The sequence below is a fragment of the Morus notabilis genome, unplaced genomic scaffold (genome assembly GCF_000414095.1).
Source record: "Morus notabilis unplaced genomic scaffold, ASM41409v2 Scaffold1006, whole genome shotgun sequence".
Classification (NCBI taxonomy): Eukaryota; Viridiplantae; Streptophyta; class Magnoliopsida; order Rosales; family Moraceae; genus Morus; species Morus notabilis.
This window is the reverse complement of record NW_010363971.1, coordinates 193,159-214,434: the sequence shown is the minus strand read 5'-3', so window position 1 is coordinate 214,434 and position 21,276 is coordinate 193,159. Positions and strand designations below refer to the sequence as shown.

At 31.7% G+C, this 21,276-nt stretch overlaps 3 protein-coding genes across 3 annotated transcripts in view; 2 read left to right on the top strand and 1 right to left on the bottom strand.

Moving 5' to 3' along the window:
* The first annotated feature begins 4,639 nt into the window (after nucleotides 1–4,639).
* On the top strand, nucleotides 4,640–6,809 carry LOC21392019 (uncharacterized protein DDB_G0275933). Its single transcript, XM_010105506.2, has 3 exons — nucleotides 4,640–4,760; nucleotides 4,846–4,993; nucleotides 6,554–6,809. The coding sequence occupies exons 1-3, from the start codon at nucleotides 4,706–4,708 to the stop codon at nucleotides 6,621–6,623; spliced, it is 273 nt and encodes a 90-aa protein (XP_010103808.1). The 5' UTR covers nucleotides 4,640–4,705; the 3' UTR covers nucleotides 6,624–6,809.
* A 1,636-nt stretch (nucleotides 6,810–8,445) lies between these two features.
* LOC21392018 (T-complex protein 1 subunit zeta 1) lies at nucleotides 8,446–14,492 on the bottom strand. The gene is made up of 15 exons (XM_010105505.2): nucleotides 14,219–14,492; nucleotides 14,032–14,095; nucleotides 13,453–13,588; nucleotides 13,079–13,230; nucleotides 12,905–12,952; nucleotides 12,680–12,772; nucleotides 12,364–12,470; nucleotides 12,061–12,175; nucleotides 11,872–11,958; nucleotides 11,389–11,593; nucleotides 11,128–11,222; nucleotides 9,487–9,555; nucleotides 9,295–9,402; nucleotides 9,063–9,181; nucleotides 8,446–8,777 (listed from the first exon to the last, which is right to left on the bottom strand). The coding sequence occupies exons 1-15, from the start codon at nucleotides 14,350–14,352 to the stop codon at nucleotides 8,702–8,704; spliced, it is 1,608 nt and encodes a 535-aa protein (XP_010103807.1). The 5' UTR covers nucleotides 14,353–14,492; the 3' UTR covers nucleotides 8,446–8,701.
* Nucleotides 14,493–20,763: 6,271 nt separating this feature from the next.
* The window catches only part of LOC21392017 (probable carboxylesterase 17), a 1,346-nt gene continuing 833 nt past the window's right edge, over nucleotides 20,764–21,276 (top strand). The window contains exon 1 of the mRNA XM_024170368.1: nucleotides 20,764–21,267. Coding sequence (XP_024026136.1) covers nucleotides 20,773–21,267 — 495 coding nt within the window. The 5' untranslated portion in view covers nucleotides 20,764–20,772. The remainder of the gene's footprint in view (nucleotides 21,268–21,276) is intronic.

Genomic DNA, 21,276 nt, shown 5'->3' with positions numbered 1-21,276 from the left:
AAGTAACACACACGTAGGTAATGTGTGTGTGTCTGTGTGTGTGTGAGTGTGTGTAAACGTTAGTAAGAGAAGAGTTCAACTCTTGCGCGAAAATTCTAGCTTGTGCTCGATAGATATTACGTGGAAAAATAAATTAATTACGAGATTTAGGAGGGTACTTTTTCAACTGCTGCATAAATTGTACTCAAGTTGTTGCTTACTTGCTTTCAATTTAAAAAATAAATAAATAAACAAATATTTGTTGACAATTTGTATGCAATATATTTACTAGTTCTGCTAAAACTAATATTGGAGTGTTTCAAAAAAAAAAAAAAAACTAATATTGGAGGAGGGTCTCACGTTGAAAATATTTGAGTTAATCTTATAAATAGTCTGTGAGGATTCTTTTCAATCTTATTTTAGTCTTTGATTTTTAAAACGTCACACAATTAGTCTTTGAAGTTTTACTTTAATTTAGTTTCAATCTTTCTATTAATTAAGTGTTAAATATTTAACGAAAACTCTCTAAATTTGAGACCAAATTAAAAACAGCTAAGATTTAAAGACTATTTGTGGAAATTAATTTTTATTTTTTGTATTGTTTTAGTCCTTAAATTTTAGATATTTTTAGTTTTAGTATTTAATTTTTATAGATTCCGTCGAGTATTTAACACTTAACTAATAAAAGAACTGAAATTAAAATAAAATAAAATATCAAGAATCAACTCCATACATTTTAAGAGTAAAAAGTAATTTCAGGAACTATTGGGATCAACCTAAAATATTTTGGAAATGGAAATTGTCCTCTCAAGCGGTGCACTGAACATGACAGTTTCCTCACGCCCTACGCGGTTTACGACAGGGCCAAAGAAAATCCATATCGGCTTATTGCATGCCTGTCTCAGTTACAAATAAGTTTTATTCTGTATAGGTTAGTTATCAAAATACTACCGATAAAATATTGACACTAATTAATATATGTATAACTTTTTATATTAATCTCTTTTATTTATGATGATTGACATGATAAAAGATTCAAGAAAAACTAGGTTACAAGTTAAATGTGCAGTTAAACAGTTTAACGAGACAGCAGGGGTGTTTAAAAACCCTTTTTGAAATCGCTTTTCACGTTTTTTAGGAGCAAAAAATAAAAAGTAGTTTGAAAATAACGTTTGGAGCAACACATAGCAGAAAACAAGACTGAAAACGCTTGGCTCATTTCTCAAAAAATCTGAAGGTTTCTGAAAACGTCTTTCGCTCGTTTTTCTTTTTTTTTATTTTTTTATTTTCATTTTCTCCTCCCTCTTTCCTTCGACTCCCATCTGCTCTCATCATTTCTTGTTTTCACGTTTTTGGTTAGGGATTGGAAACAGATCGTCCAACTGTGGAAGGTTTTTTCTTGATCGAAGACTATCATTTTCTTTTTTCTTTATCAACTCTGGAAGGTTTCCAAATTTATTTTTTCTGATCATTTTCAGTCAGAATCAGTTTTCCTTAACTGGGTTTCTTCTGTTTTAGCTCGTGTGTCTCTGGAATTTGTTTTCTTTACTTACCTGTTGGTATAACAAACAGTAACTGTGTTTCATATTGATTTTTGAGACTATATTGGTGTTTTTTTTTTCTCCGTCAATTTCGGTTTAGTTTTTTATTTTTTATTTTATTTTATTTATTTATTATTATTATTTTTTGCAATGTTATGTATGTTTCCCAGTTTTTCTGGTTGAATCATTTGTTTGCTGGAGAGGAGATCTAGAGGAATTGGGTTTTATAGCTTTTGTGATTTTATTAATGGGTAAAGAAAATTTCGCTTATTCACTTAAAATGGACTTGATAATGACTACGCCTTACTTTGCTCAGGGAAAACAAAAAAAAACAAAAAAACAAAAAAACGTGAATATTACCTCCACCATGTCCAAGGAGTAGTTTTATGCATTGTGAATTTTTTTCACTTTTTCTCGTCTTAGAAAAAAAAATGAAAATAATGTATATGGACAAACAACTCTGGTAAACAGAAAAGGAGAAATAGGAAAATAAGTTAAGACTTGAGATGAATTAAAATTAATAAGTTAATAATTTATATAAGTTAATAAATAGGCTAAATTATTGTTTTTGTCTATAATTTGTGTGGTTATAAACCATAACTTAACAAGTTATTGTCCATAATTTACAATTTTTGTCCGTAACTTGTTTGGCCATAAATTATAACTTGACAAGTTTGTCCATAATTTATCTGGTTATAAACCATAACTTAATAAGCTATGACTTATTAATTTTTATAACTAAAAATTAACATATATACTTTCTTAAATTTTTTTTATTGGTCTATTTTCTACTATATCTGAAACAGAAATAACCGGAGACAATATTAAAATTTGCGTCTGTTTATCCAAGTATTATGGGCCCAAAATTCGACTCACTGAGCATGTGCTTAGAAAATCAGATCAAGATCATTAGATTACCATGTTCCTAGGCATGTCCCTAGCTTAATATTTGCGTTATGAGCTCTGATAATGTCATACTATTATGTGTTTAAAAAATATATAACTAAACGGAGTTTTAGTTTTTTTTTATACTAAAAATAATATCTCAATAAAACTACCAAACGCATTTTTAAAAATAATTTCTGTCTGAAATTGAAAACATTTTCATTTCTATTTTTACACACAAAATAAAATCATTTTGAAACGAATTCTAAACGCGCCCAACAATTCTCTGTTGGGAAGTCTCGATCTTGCCTGAGTTGTACGGAGCAAGATTGCATTGTAAACAAGGAGAGGGATCTCCTCAAATGATCACTTCAAGTTCGCCACGTTTGCTGACATTAGAGTAATCCTATAATTCTATATTAACGATGTTGGTTGCACAATGAGTGACCTGTGGTAGACCTAGTTCTAATTCTATATTAACGAAAGTAATAATATAAGGAAAAAAAACACAGAATTAATAGTAGTTTACTATTAATGTAAGAACTATATCTACTTTAACAATTTTACCATGATTAAAATGAAAATTACTTGAGAATCGCACTTGTCACATATTTCAGCCTTTGTATTTGTCTATGAACACCCATACTCAAAACCGGTGCCTCCCAATATAAGCAAAACCAGACAATTAAAATTACAAATGTGAAAAACGCGATATATCTTTGCCAAAAAATTATAGTCAGTGTGATTGTGCTGACTCCACATCATGGTAATAGTAGGCTCAACACACTCAACACAACCACCAAAGTGGCCCCAATTTGATGACTCAAGATCAAAGTGAGTACAATTATCACTGAATGAATCCAGCGACGGGTATCAAATGACTTGAGAACTCCAACAACCAATGAGAATTTAAGTCTTATTCTTTTCACAACTCAAGTTTTACGGTATTTTTTCTCCTAAAAATTTAAATTTAACTTTTTTGTTAAAGTGTTTTCTCTCACATAAAAAACTTAAGTTCTTAACTTGAGTTGTGAAACAAACATGCCATTAGTTTTAACTTTTATCATTGGAATATTCAAGTCATCACAAGCTAATGAGAGAAAAAAAAAAGTAAAAAATAACATAATATTTGTTAAATACAAATCTTTCTGAGGTCGGCACAAGCATTAGAGTAATCCTATAAATATAAATTCTCTAATGGTATGTTTACTTACCATGATCGAAGAATGAGAGTAGGAAACAAAAGTCAATCTTATGTTTACTTACTTTTTTATATCTTGAAATGAGAATGAGATTGGTGGGCCCCACTCAAATTTAGGATTGAGAAATAAGATTGGCACTCTCATGCTCCCCTTAGAATTGGGACTCACATTCTTGATATTAACATTAAATCACGATCATACCCTTATATTACTTATAACTATAAAATTCAAAATAAAATTCAAAAAATAATAATTACAACCTATATTTATTATTTTATTTACCTAATATTAGCATAATTATTATTAACTTTAATATAATAAATATGTACTTTATTGTGTTTAATAAACTAATAATATATTTTTATTTTTAACAATATTTTTTTATATTTTATTTAAAATTTGACAATGTATTTTTAATTTTAAATAATTATACAATTTATATTTATTATTATATGACCCTGTTATTATACTAAATATTTTAATAATGATTAATTTTAATATAACAAATACACCATTTATTTATTAAATTTAAAATATATAATTGATTTAAAGAGTATATTAGTACTTTTATATTAGTTCATTTTGTTTTTGGGTGTAATTAAACGCATGAGTGAGATTTGAAGTGACTTCGATTTTGAATTATGTCACTAAGTAAATAACTTATTCTGACTCTGATTCCTCATTTTGAATCTTATCCACTTCGATTCGCCATGCTGATTACGCGTAGGTAAACATGCCACAAAAGTAAATGGGTGAAATAGACGAATTACAAACTCAATAGGGAGATTTTTAAAAATACTCTTAGAAATAGAGCCCTTTTTTATTTTTACTCATTGAATAATAAATCTCCTTAAATATTAACCCATATATTTTTATTTTTTAGATCAAAACTAATTAAAAAGTAGAATTTTCCAAAAAAAAAAAATTCAGCTCTTAAGCGGTGAGCTTGGGCCATGTCGAAACAGCCCAGGCCCAATTAGGGCCGAACGACTCGCTTGGGAGCTCAGAAACGCCTCTTACTCCGAATTGCAATAGATTTGTTTGTGGAGTCAAAAGCTACTATTCATCAGTTTGAGACTTGAAAGTTATTGTTCTTCAATGGGGTACATACAAGAAGCTCGCGAGAATCATGTGAAGAAGAAAGTAGAAGAAGGTATGAAGAAAACCCAGAAATCCTATATCCTTCTTTTTTTATTTGATTTTTTTTTTGGTTCTCAATTTTCTTTCATAATTTATAGCTCTGCGGAGCAAAATGAAGCAGAAGGCACTGAAGGAATGCGACCATTACGCTCTAAAATACGCGGAATGTGCGACGGGGAGGACGATCTCCGTCGTTTGGCAGTGTCGCCAACAGGCAAAAGAGTTGAACAATTGCCTTCACCAACAGTAAGTTCGTATTAGCAGATTGGGAAACTGAATTCTTCTGTTTTCATTTGGTTGTGAAAGATTTTTTCTTTTTTTTTTTTTGTTGGGGTTCTATTAGAAGATTCCATAAGAGATTTGCAAATTGGTGTTGCGGAAATGATTGCAAATAGGAATAAGTAGCTTGTTATGGTTTGTCGTTTGTGCATAGAAGACTTGTTAATGGGTGTGCTTAAGTTCTCCAAATTTTGGTATGTTGTTTTAGAGCATCTCAAAGGAACCTCTTAATTTTAGCTAAATTCTGGTTAAAATGGTTAGAAAATTATTTTAATTATCAATTTTTTAGTGAGTCTTTCCAACCATACTTTCTAGCTAAATATAAGTTTTTCTAATGTTTGTTAAATTTAAAATGTAAATAATTTTATTGAATCTAAAAAAAATCTTTACATTGAAAGAATAATGAATATAAAAAATGAAATGATTAGTCTCTATGCTAGCTATATTTAGCTAGTGTGAAGTATTCTCTATAATAGCTAACAATTTAGTTAATGGTTGGAATGAAGAAAAATTAAAAAAGAAAAGAAAAAAAAGTTAGATCATTAACCATTTTGATTAAAAACATAAAGTGGCTAGCATAGTTGGAGTTGTTCTCACTGAATTAGAGCTGGTATCATACGAGGGAAAAGTGGAAGGAGGGAGAGTGGCAAGGGGATTGGTGGAAGGATTTTGAGACCTATAGTTGCTTGATAAGAGAGAAAAGAGGAGGGAATTGGGGGAGATATTTCAAATCCTTGAAACAATCACAATTTTAAAAAGGAGTGAAATTATACCAAACGCATCTCTCTATTTTCGTTACCTAAAACTTATGTAACTTTCTTTCCATTCTTAGTTTTCTCTCCCTCTTACAAAACATAGCCTTAGTGAGTGTTGAAGTGTACAAAATATTTATTTTACAATGGGTATGTGGGTTATCCTATAGATCACAGTTTAACTCTTTGGGTTGGCTGGTTGGTAAGCTATTAGATATCCTAATTCCTAAACATTGCATGAACTCTTGAAAAAGGCAAGTTACCATTGAGTTCTGTGCTTGGTGTCGTTTTGATGATTGTAAACTCTTTAACAAGTGATTGCATGATCAGTGTGTTCTTTTCACCACTCTAGTCATAACACAAACTTTTTTACGTGAGAGAAAACACTGTAACAAAAAAGTTGAATTTAAATTTTTATAAGAGAAAACATTGTAGTAAAAGAACTTAAGTTGTGAAAAGAATAAATGCTCGAGTTAAGTAGATCATTAGTGAAGTACAAGTTTGCAACACCTTGTTCACCTTCTTGTCTTTTAGGAGGTGGAAACATGATTAGAACAGCAGAGTGGTGTCTATGGTGTCACTATATGTTACGTTGAATTGTTCCTCATCAAATCAAAGTATTTTTTTACAAATACAATCCTGATTGAGTTCTTTAGGACGTTGGTTGTTGTTACGGCTGAGGTCAATTTGATAAACTAGAAAATGGTAAGTTAGAGCCTAACCTCTTTGCCATTAACTCGAGAGTTTCTGACAAATTGTTTCTCAATTTTTGTAGCACCAATGATGCTGTCTTGGAAAAAATGAAGAGAGAGTACACGCTTCAACAAGATGCCAAGGGATCCTAAGTCTAAAGCTCATTTTCTTTAGGCATGTGCCGATTTTAGGCCTTAAGAATCTGAGACGCGAACTTGCAATCTGACTCTCGAAAGATACTTAAGTTGCATCTTTCTTATTATTTTGGGCATAAATGAGGTGTAAACTGTCAAATTTGAATGCAATTTGATGATAATGGTGATTTTAATTTTGTTTTAGTTCTGACAAAAAAAAAAACTTGAATAGTGTAAAGAGTTAAATTCATGAAAGATTCTCGAGTTTTATTCTCTTTAAAATGGTTTTTGTGTTGAAGTTGTAATAAGTTTAGTCCTTAAACCAAAAAATGTGTTAAGTTTTTTTTGTTAAATAAATAGAAAACGTTAAACATGACATGTATAAAATTCATAATAAAAAGGGAGAAATTGTGTTGCGTGGTCTTTTTTAACCGCATCTTTTTATAAATAACTGAACTTTTTTTGCTTTACAAAATGGTCGTTTTGTTTATGGCCATAGTCAATAATTGACCGATTTATTTTTAATTTATCATTAATAAATATGTAATTTGTTGATTGAAATTGATTAATTACTCATTAATTTTGATTAATTATTAACTAATATTAATTAATATTAAGGAATAATTTAGTTAATCAGTGATAAACTATATTCAATCATAATTGACTTCTAAGTATTTACCGTTGAGTCAATCAATGATTAACTTATAAATTAATAAAAACGGTTGTCTTTGTAATTTTATAATACTTTAGCCATTTATAAAAAAACATCCTTCAAAAAAAGTTATTAGTGCTGAAATCAAAGTTCGTTCATCTGTTAAAGTTAGGTAAACGGAAAACATCAAAAGTTGGTAGCTTAGCTCTAAATGCTTCGTAAACTCGTTTTTGCTTCTTTTTTTTTTTGTGTGTGGAAAATACGTCTATAATATTGTTCTTGTTTATGTTTTTTGTTTCAATTATTCTCAATTCCCTTATGTTTGAAACTGAGAAAAACATCTTGTTTTTTAAATTTCTTTAAATAAATTTCTTTTTCAGAATAAAAAATTTCTTGATTCTAAAATTAAGATCAGTACTATAATTAAGACTGGAGTCAAGGTTTGAGTTATGGCACAAGTCGAGGCTGCAATCGAGGGTGGGGTTGCGATCAAGGTTGAGGATGGGACGGGATTGGGGTCAATCTCAATCTTGTTCTCGGCCCCATCCCTAACCATGACCCTGTTCTCCACTGTCACATTCTCACTACCGTCCTCCAACCCCAACCTCTATCTCCAGTCTTGTCTCCAACCTTAAGTTCAAGCCTTGTCCGGGCCTCTACTCCAAACAATAGATTTATTTTCTTAATTCAAAAATAAACCAAGAAATAAAAAAATAAAATAGGATTGTTAAACAAGTTATTTGTAAAGGTCACCATTGTTTTAAAAAAAATTGTTGACAAAGACCATTTAAAACAAGTAATTTTCCGTTCATTTCATCGATTTAAATTTTACTATAATAAAAATTTTTTAAAAACAATCATATTAAACCTTTTACTACAGTAAAAAACTCACATAAAATCACATCTCAACTCAAATTAAAAACTCAAATCAGCGAATTTAATGAATCTTAAAACTACTCTATACACTGATTCTAATCTATGTATTTCACAGAATTAATTTTGGAACAATCTTTCAGTTTAGGCATTAAATTTGATACAACTTCCTACATTTAATAATTTTCATCCATTTATCTAATAAATAAATCCATTAGTTTTTACTTTGTTTTTTTTTTTTTTTTGTTCATGTACCATATTTGAAACATCTTTCAACACAAAATACTATTTCTAGTCTAAAGCGAAAAAGAACCTTTCATGAATTTAATTGTAGTGTAAATGAGAACTGTGGACAGCACCAGGGAAACCATATTTAAGGATACCACGAACAAAATGTGAAACTTAACGAAAAAATTAGTACCAAACTTTGCAAAATCTTCTCTCTCTAACAAAAGTCCTCAACACAAAAAGTGCCCTCTGTTACAAGGAAGCAAGGTAGCTCGACATAATTCATAGCACACTAAGAAACAAAACTAGAATATCTCCACACGGGCATCCGATGTCCCAAAGCTTAATTTGGCTTTCTCATATTCCGCCCAGCGCGAATTACTTCATCCACCAACAGCAACTGAGATGCAATTACAGGCCTGCAAACAGAGTTGCTCACATCAAATGACTTACTATTCAGTGAAAATTAGGGACTATATTATAGGATCAATCAGTGAAAACTACATCAAATGACTTACTATTCAGTGAAAATTAGGGACTATATTATAGGATCAATCAGTGAAAACTACACGTTATGCATGAAATAAAATCAAAGGTATCATGAATGGCATGAAAAATGACGGCTCCATCATCACTGCCAGAACATTTTTTTGAAAGAAAGAAAAAGAAGAGCATAATTGTTTAAGCATCGAGTTCGAATGTACCCAGAATTTATAATTTGGCGCTTCACTGAGTAGTTGTCAAAAATACCCTCCATCTGAGGGTCAATCGGTTCTCCTGTGTTCTGGTTCAAACCCACAATGTTCCCCCTATCATGCTCTCCCTGAATGAACATCCCACATGATATCGCAAAGTTCAGTCGTGATGATCTCTACTTTTTTTTTCGTTAATTATTCAGAAAAGATAATAGCGAGGTTACTAATCTCAAACACCTACCGTAAGAGCAATGATAACATCTTGTGTGTCAAGACCGGAGTTCTCGGCAAGCGTCTTGGGTATCACAAGGAGGGCATCAGCAAAAGCTTCGACTCCAAGTTGTGCTCTCTGTTCCAAATTTCAAAACAAGAAATGTATAATAGATGCAGTTAATATATCTTTAAGCAGGAAAATGAAGAGTAATTTAGTTACCCCTTGAACAGTTTTTTTCACTTCATTTACTAGATATTGTCTAGCTGCAACTTCAAAAGCTCCAGCCCCCTGAAACACAAATGAATTTATTGAGATGAATGGAAACATACCTCAAATATAAAGTGAAGGATGTCTTTATCAGATCTTATTTGATTTGATGAAACGACCTCAAAACTAATATTCAACCATACATTCATTTATTAAATCCACAACCTATCAGACTTCTATGTTCAAAGTAAGAATCATTGGCTTAATTTGGTATTGCTTTTCACTCCCAAAATCAACTTCTGCTTGTAACAAAAACTGATTTTAGTGTTTGCTAAATCTACTCAAAAGTGCTTTTTGAAGAATCTACTGCCAAAAGTAGAAAGAAGCTCAAATGCAACTTTAGCTTTTAGATTGTCCGGGAATCAACCTAGTACAATTAATGAAACTTTCATAATACTCATAATACATCTAATAAAATTTAAAATTTACAATCTTTTCAATCTAAATTTCAGATTCGTAATATAATATAATATAATAATACAATAATATAATATAATAGTAATATTGTAACAAATAATATCATATAATATGATATTATAATTATTATTTTATAATAATATTATATATTATATTGTATTGATATAATTATATTTATTATATTAATAAAAATATGATATTAATAGTATAATATAATATAATCATAATTTTTAACTATTCCTAGCAATTCTCTCATAATTTATTAAACGTTATTACATTGATTTTAGAAGCAACACAATATAACTGAAATATTATAATATTATAATTATATTAACCATTTTAATAATATTATTATATTCTATATCATAGTTATATAATATGTTATTTAATAATAGTTTTATTGTATTATATTTAATATAATAATAAATATGCATTATATTGTAATTATAATATAATATAATCATTATTTTTAATTATTTCAGTTATTATTTTAATAATATTATTATATTCTATATCATAATTATATAATAATAGTTTTTTGTATTATATTAAATATGATAATAAATATATATTATATTGTAATTATATATATTATATTATAGTATAATATAATATAATCGTAATTTTTAACTATCAACAGTAATTCAACCTCATAATTTACTAAACGTTATTACACTGATTTTGAAATCAGCACAACTACTATAATTATAGTTTACCAAACATTCAACTGCATTTTGTAACAGCTGTTTTTTCTTTCAGCACAGCTAAAAGTAATTTTTTCAAAATCTACAGCAATACCAAAGCCATTATACGGAAAAAGTAAAACAGGCTCTTTAGCAGGTAACACTAAGGGGACGTTTGGTTGGAGGATTCAAACCATGATTTGAATTATGGCATGATTCGCTACAGTGTTTTTTCTCACAAAAAATATACGTAAATCGAAAATGGTTCTAATTACATGATTCTAATCCATGAACCAAACGTCTCCTAAGAAACTTTAAAAGCCAAGTGACGCAATTTTTTTATTATTATATTTTATACAAGACATGATCGAACATTCAGCCTCCAACCAAATTCCTGGTGCCACTAGACCAAACGGTCTTGGGCAACATGATGACGTAATTTACATATACCAACATGTACGCATTAAAGAAATTTCTGCTCAAGAAAACGTACCAAGATCACAGATTCATCTTCAATTGTATTTTTAACAGCCCTCAATCCATCACGGACAGCATCCTTAATTTGGGCAATCGTATGGTCATTAGGCCCTGCACCATTAATTTGGCATTAGTGACTATGGAACTTACAAATGACTATAAAAATGCTGGCAGTATCATGATCGTCACTTCGAAATATGCCAAGCCACAGTTTGGCGAATGATTAAAAAAAATGAAATGAATGCCCACTCTGGCAGTGAGGCTATGAAAACAGTACCTTTGATTAAAATTGTACAAGAATGAGGGTTCTTCACATTTTCCACGAATGTATATTTCTCTTCGCCAAGGACATGCTCATAGACCAGTCCGGCCCAACCAAGACAATCAGGAGTAAGATCATCCACAGAGTTTAGAGCTTCTCCCCCACAAGCCAAAACCAACCGTTCCATATTTCTCCTCTTTGCTCTTCGGAGGGCGATAATCTAAAAATTCACCTCATTAGGAAATTACAAACCAGGGCTCGAAAGATGTTGCTATGATTTAAAAAATAATTCTCAACTATATTATAAATGGATTTTTGTATTCTCTTTAGAAGTCACTAATTGAGAATAGAAATATACTAACAAAATGCATTTTAGAAACGATGATAGATGCAATTTTAACCCTAAGACATGCATTGACATGGAAAAGGAAAGAAAAGAATATGTAATTTCTCAGCAACATGATATAAATTTAGAAAAATTAGAGCTCCATGACTTACCCCTGCCCTTGCAAGAACGTCCAATGACGGTGCATCAATTCCCTTTTGATTAATGACAACAAAGTTATTGCCATTACCAGAACAAACCTGTAAATGACAAACATAAAGCAAAAGATAAAATAAGCGTTAATTCCACATTTACATATATCAAGCATACAGTGGGGATAATAAACCAAAGGAGAATTCCACCTTATTTTTCAATTCAATTATTTTTCTAACTCTTTCATCAACTGAACGCCTCTCAGCTGTAACCATCGCCTCTCTCTGCTCAGCATTGGAGTAGAAAAAGCCCGCATTTATTTCACTGAGGAAAAACCATTAACTTCTTCAATAACGCTCAAAAACCGAAAATTGCCCCTTTTGTGTTCAGCAAAATAATAATAATAATAGTAATAATAATAATATTTGCCAAAACATTCATGCTATAATAACCATTTAAGAATACAAAGTCCAATCTAAGAAACAAATATAGTCCTACATTCTAGTATCTACCTTTTCTCATACTCCAACGATACATTCAACGTCATTATATAGCAATTCTCTGCTCGTCGCTTCATATCAGGATGCCTAGAACCATGGTCAAGGACAAGACCCTCAACCTAAAAAACAAGACAAGTGAACTAAGAAATTTCACAATACAAGAAAGTACAAACAATACCATATCATATACAAAATTGCATTCAATTATATTTACCAAGAAAACGTCAGTCTTGCTAAGCCATAAAGAACAATTCCGATATGTTGCATTTGAATTGTTTGAGGAAAAGAAGCAGTTATGGAAAACAGAACAAAATAAGTATTCACATACCAAGCGTGTGTCGACATCAAATTTATGGCGCATATGCATAATCTCTACCATAAACAAATCAATTGGTTCCTCAGGCTTGCAAATGCAAAGAAGCTGTCATTTCAAATCACGAGTTGTCACTCCTCAAGTAACAAAAAGTCCACCGCAACTTGTAAATTGCATACACAAGTAACTACAAAGATTATAATCAGTTATAAGTAATGTCAATTGCTATAAAGCACTTACCGCACTAACAACTATGTCAGTCAACTGATCTGCCAATTTTTCATAAAGCTGTTCAAAAAGAACAAAATGTCAAAATCAGATGCAAGAGACGCTTGCAAATAGAAGATGGAGAGATTCATTGATATTTATCTAAGATATTTGAAATTATGTCCTAAACAAAAACTACCATTCTACCTTTGTTCTTAGGGTTGTTCTTGCAACCATTTTCAGAATCTCTTTATCTGGTTCATCACCCATCACCACGGGAGTCTTAAATTTCTCAAGGAACTGGAGAGTTGCTCTTTTGGCAATCTCAAGACCATCAACCAGGACACGCGGATGCATCCCTGTTAGAAGAATCAATCAGCATACCTCAAACCACCACATTCATGGAAGAATTAATAAACAACAAAAAAGAACATCATATCGTAATCATTATCGCTTTCCCAAGCTAAAATTCAAAAAAGACGCAAAGCTGCAACATTCCATATTCCCCTTACTATATATAGTTCGAGATTAAATTGCAAATGACATGATCCATAATGTTTCGGGTCAATGATTTCACTCACCTTCATCAATGTATCGCTCCGACTGTTTCATAAGCTCGCCAATGAAGATCACAGTTGAAGTAGTGCCATCTCCACTTATATCATCTTGAGCAACAGCCGTCCTTGCAATCATTATTGCTGTTGGGTTTTGAATTTGCTGCAACCATTTGATAAAAGATCACAAACAACTACACTAATTTTTATTTTCTTAAAAAACACACTTGTAGCCTAGCAAATGAAACACGAGAAAGGCATATATAACAAACACATGAAACCAAAATGCTCATTTTGAGAAAACCCAAAATAAAAATAACAATAACAAAACATAAACCTTATTCCAAATTCGAATGAACCCACAAAATCCAGCTTCCAAATAGTCACATTTCTCAAAAAAATAAATACATAAATAAATAAAATCTTGTTCATCCTATTGAGATTTGAGTGGGAATGACAGACAACACCGTGATTATAAGAAAACCTAAGTCCCATAAAATAAAATAAAACTTGTTCAGCCTCACATTACTTCACCACGTCCCATTGCGTAATCGAATCTAAAGATCTAGGGTTTAAAGAGCGAGAGAGAAAAGCGAAGAACTTTACCATTTCTTTGAGAAGAGTGTTACCATCTTTGGTGAGCTTGATATCTCCGGCTCCTCCAACAAGCCTGGAAAACGAAAAAACACATGAAATCAGATGCGGAAACGAGAAAAACCAGAAGAAATAAAAAACGAAAACGAAAACGAAAAAAAAAAGAACAAAAACAAAAGAATCAGTCAGTCATTTTTACATCTTGATTGTGCCCTTGGGACCGAGATTGCTCTTGAGAACGTCCATTAAGCCCTTGGCGGCGTTGATGTTCATGTGCAAAGCCGCCGATTTGTTGAGAACCTCTGCATTTGGGTTCAGCACCCGCAACGACATCTTCCTTCGCCTTTCGTTTTTCCAATTGCCCTAACTGCAAACGACACTGAAGAAGACTCAGAGAGAAGTGAAAACTCTCTCTCTCTCGCTTCAGAGAAGTTTTAGGTCTTTCTCGAACTAGGTTTTGTTTGTGCCTGCTTTTTGATTAACAAACCCTCCATCTTTGCGTTCCGTCGAATTCGAACTTCAAACTTCTCTTAAACGCACCGTTTCGGTTTTCTCGGACCGTTTGAGATGTGGGCTGGGATTGTTGTCTTCGGGAGCTCAAGCCCAGTTGCAATTGCGCGGAAGAATGGCCTTTTAGACTTCTTTTGTCGTTTTCTTCCGTAAATTTTTAGGGAGAAAGAGAGAAATATGCCAAGACTTAAGATGAATTAAAATTAATAGGTCAATAGTTTACATAAGTTAATAAATAGACCAAATTACTGTTTTCATCCATAACTTGTCTTGTTATGAACCATAACTTGATAATTTATTGTCCATAATTGTCCATAACTTGTCTGACTATGAACCATAACTTGACAAGTTTGTCCATAACTTATCTGGTCATGAACCATAACTTGACAAGTTATGGCCTATTAATTTCTATAACTAAAAATTGGCCTATATACTTTCTTAAACTTTTCATATTGGCATATTTTCTACTATTTTCCAAATTTTTATTAGGCTTCGTTGTTGGAATCACATGTTGCGTTGGAGTAAAGATTCGTGCTATGGTTCGAATTATAATTTAAGATTTATTATAATATTTTTTCTCATAAAAATACATATAAATTGAGAGTAACTCTAAATTTATGAACCAAACGTATTATAATTCAAATTTTTATTACTGTATTATTTTTCATAAAATTTTAAATTTAATGTTTTACTGACTCAAATTTTTATTATCATATTATTTTTCATAAAATTTTAAATTTAATATTTTATTAAAGTTTTTTCTCCCACATAAATTCATTCTCAACTCAATTTAAATTTATAACTACAAAAATAATAAGGTCTTACATGTCTTGGTGATATAGCATAACATGGCAACTTTTGTTTAGTTGTGAAGTTTTGGGCCCATTCATCCTGTTCTTTTTACTGATTCGAGTTTTGCTACAGTAAAAAACTCTCAGAAACAGTCACATCTAACTTTTTTATTATAGTAAAAAGTTCTCACACAACATCACATCTCAACTCGAATTAGCGAACTGAACGGAATTCGAGTTTTGTTACAGTAAAAAGCTTTCAGAAACAGTCACATCTAAATTTTTTACTACAATAAAAAGCTCTTACATAAAGTCACATCTCAATTCGAATTAAAAACTCGAATCAGTGAACTAAACGGGTTATTGATTACTATGCACCCCGGACACACACATAGACTGATCTTTAAAGTTAAAAGAACTTCTGAAATGTAGGCTTCTCTTGTAATTTTCTTCATTACAGTGTGACTTAATGTAGCAGATAAAAATGCACGTAGTTCAAACATAAAGAGTGAAGATCGCGTATATTGTTATTTATTTTTGCTCTCCATGATAGACGTCTAATTTGTAATAACATTAACAATAACCTCACTTCACATAGGGTCTTCAAGGCATCTCTATTAGTTTAAACTCGTGATTACTAAATTAGATGCTCCCTATTGTATCACAGTGATAATGGTCATTGAGTTTCTAACAAGTTAGAAAATAAGCTTGTGTATAGTTTTGCATTGTAATTTGTAAATTTTTTATTTGACATATGAATTTATGCTAGATAAAAATAACCATCATAAAAAAAAATCATTTTTAATATGACAAATGTTGTTTTTCCATTATTACCATTGGCTTTATGGTATTGGCGTCTACCAACAGCACCTTCTGTACTAGCAAGAGGGGATTATTAGCATTAGATACACATGACCATTATCAAAGGCCCCACGAGACACTATAGAAATGGAGATATTTGGCAATATATCATAGTTTTTAAGTTTGGATGTTATGAGTAACTATTACAAAATATACAGCAATATTATCATTTAAGTTTTATATATTAAGTAAAATTATGATTGTACTTTTATGTATTTAATTCAACATATTTGGATTTTATGAGAGTTTTGTGATTTTTCATATATATATTTATGACTTTTATAGATTTTATAATTTTTAAGTATTTTTAACTTTGACATTCTCTGTAATATTTTATGTCTCTTGACATATGCCAATCTAAACAAACTTGTGGTGTTCTTATAAAGTGCCCATAGAAATATTTGTTGAAGGTTTTATAAGTGGGCCCAAGCCCCCCTCAACTTTTTTTCTTTTATTTTTTATGCTATGTATATCTATAGTTGTGTTATAACAAATTAGATATGACCCCTCTAAAAAAAATAAAAAATATAATCTTAAAACGTTCAAAAATTTTAAAAATACTACTATCTAAAGAAATACATTTAAGAATACTACTTTTTTAAAAAAAAAATACTAATTTTAACTTTAAATTTATTTTATAATTAACTAAGAATAAGCAATACACATCTATTAATTTATCTACTTCTAACATTGATATTAACTCTAGGTGTTGATGTTACTACGATAGAGAAGGTATTTTGTGCTTGAATACTTTAAAGAATTGACTACGCAATCTAAGTATCAATTGATTCATGATATTTTGCTCGTGTACATCCAGAAAATTATCTTCAATAACCATGATAATGTGGTTATTATGCAATATTTTTTAAGCTAGGAAATCTTGTCGCAAACAATTTGTAGTAACTTCAAAATTAGGCCTAAGAAAAAGTTCTACTTCGTCATTGGTGTGCCCTACTCCTGGGACGAGGAGTGCCTAGCCGGCTAGCCCTATCAATTGTATAATTGTTAAGCGTATGTAGGGCATAATTTAAGGTACTCTAAATTGAGTACTAGGTATCACAAGCATATATATATGGTCTTGTTCATTTTATCAAATTGAGTTTTCAATTTCAGTTTTGTTACAGTTAAAAGTTCTCACAAAAAGTCACATATAACTTTTTCTACCACAGTAAAAAACTCTCATATAAAATCACATCTCAACTTAAATTAAAAACTCGAATCCGCGAACTGAACGGAAATACTCTCAATTCTCAAAAGGAAGAACTCCAGTAACACTCGAATGTGATTACAAATTTACAAACCCATCACCGTACTCTACACCGCTAAGTCACCACGTTTGATGATTTTTGGTACACTTTAGTTATTGCTAGAAGGGCATGCACAACGCGACACACGTAGAGAAGAAAAATGCAATTTGGAAACCATTTCATATAAAGAAAAATGCAATTTGGAAACCATTTCATCTCAAAACAAGATCTACACAAGTTTTTATCAGTATCCGCCACCCCCCCATCTGCAGGCCCCCCAGCCACAATGCACCCGTGTGGGTGGATTTGGTCAAAAAGGATGAGAAACAATAAAGAGAAGGGAATATTTTTAAAGAATAAAGAAGGAAACCCCATTTGCATATCCATGGAGCGCTTGAAAATGGCTTGTAATTTTTATTTTGATTTTTTTCTTGGTGGGATTTGAGGATGAAAAAGAATCTAAACTTTTATCGTCATTGAAAGTTGTCGTGTATGTACAAGGAGATCGTGACGCATCATTCAGTGGCTCCCCACAAGATATATATATCTTTGTCATTGGATTTTATTTGAGGTGTTTTTGGTCACTGAATTCCGTGGATCATAAAAGTTTTTTTCTGGCTAAGTAAATATCAGTTTTATATATTTTGCTATAAAATCTACTGAACAGGGACCAATTGGATATTTGTGTTATATATCCTTTAAGGGCATGGAATTTTTTTTTTCTCGTGCACTTTGCAAGCCCTTTCTTTTAGACCTGCCAAGGGTCAATATTTTGAATTATAATTATCCTACGTTGACATTTTTTTGATATATATGGAATGGCGTAATGGGCAATATATATAGTTGGATTAGGCTGCCAACAGAATTGTGATCTGCGGTGGTTTGGTCGTTAATTCGTTAAAAGGCCACTTTGGAAATTTCTGATATTCTTTTCAGTCAAAAGCTAAAAAAGAAGAGTAGTAACACTTTTGACTCATGCAATAGAATAGAAGAGAACAGAAGAGGAGAAAAAAACCATTCTGACTTAACTTTCTCAAAAACTTCTATGAGGCTTTCGTGTTTTCAAGTGTCTCTGTTTCGAGAAGATATTGTACACAGTGTTATATATATTCTCTAGACTAAGTGTCCATTTAGTTCGCTGATTTAAGTTTTTAATTTGAGTTGAGATGTGACTTTATACGAGAATTTTTTATTATAACAAAAAGTTAGATGTGACTGTTTCTGAGAGCTTTTCACTGTAGCAAAAATTGAAGTTTTTTACTGTAACAAAACTCGAATCAGTGAAATAAACGAGACTTTAATTGTTAAACTTTGTTTTCACGTGTTATTCCCAATAGCTTCCTTAGCAAACACGTTGTTCGAATTTCCTGCTGTATAAACTTGCATTGAATCATGCACTATTTCGTATCAAAACACATAGAATACAAGTATATATGGCATTTAAAAAACAAAAAACTTTTGACAATTACGAGCTATATATTCATTGTATCATTTCATTTCATACTTGAAAGAAGAACGAAACTGCATTAGTCAAACTGACGGTTAATTAATTAGCTTACTAAAAAGGGTGTATGAAACTAATAAGACGTTTGAAAAGGAGATTCGTGTCATGATTTGAATCATAGTTCGTAGTTTGTTACAGTATTTTCTCTCACAAAAAATACACGTAAAATGAAAATGATTATAAATCACGATTCTGAATCCATAAACCAAACGTTCCATAAATTAAAAAACAAAGAATTCTACGTCAATTTAATAATACTGAATATGTTAAGGGAGAAGAATACTTGGCAGATATAAAGATCATGGACGGAAGGTAAAGATTCTTATGCAAGTACAAAAGAACAAAATCCAGCCCCAAGTATTAACAGCTTCAAAAATATGGTTTTTGATTCCTTATATCGTTTCATATAGCTTGAAAGATCTATATCAATCTTGAAATGAAAAGAAATATTGTGACGATGGTGGATAGAACTCAGGAACAAATTCCTTCTCTGGAGGAGTGACATTTGGTGAGAAATTTCTGTCAATCTTCCCATTTGGTGATTGCTTGCACGGAGTATACACAGGATTCACTTTTCGGCCTTAGATAGATCGTTATAGGATTGACAGAGAGGATGGAATAAGTTAAACATAAAGTGTAGAAAAGAAAAAGATATAGAAGAAAGTGGGATAATGTATGTAGAATAAAGTTGAATGGCCATTTGCATGTACTTGGAATTTAAGGGATATCCATGTCTCAATCGGTTATAATCTACTAGGTGATGTAGTATCTGAATGCAACTTCACATAATATAGAAATTAGAATTAGTTGCATGTCAATAGGATCTACTTTGCATAATACATAAATTAGAGAAAAATGATTAGAAACACTATTGGCGCTAAGTACAACTACCAATAGATCGTAGGCCCTGCTTATAGGCTCAATACGTATGAGAGACTCACATTCTATTAGTAAATGGTGTTCAATACCACCGGTGCGCTCCGTAACATTGCTAGAAATTAGATGATTAGGTGCCTAATAATGAGTTGACTTTTTTTGTTAGGAGTAGCTAGCATATTACTGCATATACATGTCTACTTGGTGAGTATGAGGTAGTCTCCACATGACAAGCATAGTCAAAACAACTTGACAACTATATATATGATATTCAAGTTGCGAGCTATGAATGGCTTTGTCCCATACCAATTTAATGACACTCAGAAAAATTTCAACATGGATAATGAATTAAATTAATTTCTTCTTCTGCAGTGCACTACAAGATAAATAGCAGGAGGATTATAATTTCTCTTAATAATAAGTTCAGTAAAGGATTTAAGCATAATAAGATGAAGTAATGGCATAATATAATTTTACTAATTTATTGTCTATCAGTTTGCTCTGCAAGTTGTGTGAATGGTGGTTTCTCACATGGTAAGTTTAATTGCTAAGCATATGCATGTTTGTACTTATAAAAATAGTGAACAGCCATGATGATAATGGATTCAACTTGTTTCATTAACCAAAAGGAATAAAATTTACTGTCATGAGATGGTGGACAAATCAGATTGAAGATCTCAGATGATCATGAGAATCCAAACGTGACGATCGATACAGTGATGAGTTGAATAGCCCACTACATATAGAAAAAGGAGCAAAACCCCTTTCTTTCCACACTAAAAATGGGCCTTCTATTCCGTCTAATATTCCTCTTCCATTCTCTATATAAAGAGCAATTCCAAGTTCCAAATACAATCACATCCCCATCACAGAAACACAATTTCCACTACACTCCACAAAAGTTTTTTATTTTTTATTTAAAAAAAAAAGCATATACTAGTACTGTAAGAGATTTAGAAGAAATATGGCCACCATATCCATGGATACACAGTTAAACCACATCCCTGCAGCACCAAACAAGAACCACCACCAGCATGGTAGTGCCGCCACCGTCGAGGAGATTGAGGGCCTAATTCGGGTTTCGAAAGACGGGCACGTAGAGAGGCCCGCAATCATCCCTAATGTCCCTTCCACTTGGTCAATAGACAAAAACCTAGTGATGTCAAAAGACGTTTTCATAGACAAACTCACCAACTTATGGGCACGCATTTACGTCCCTAATTACTACTATCCAAACGATCACTCGTTACCTTTGCTCGTCTACTTCCACGGCGGCGGCTTCTGCGTTGGCTCCGCCGCATGGAGCTGCTACCATGAGTTCCTCGCCAACCTCGCCACCACTACCGGCTGCGTCGTCGTGTCGGTTAATTACCGTTTAGCCCCCGAAAACCGTCTTCCGACGGCATATGACGACGGTTTCAACGCCATCATGTGGATCAAACAACAGGCAAGTACAAACGCCTCTTCC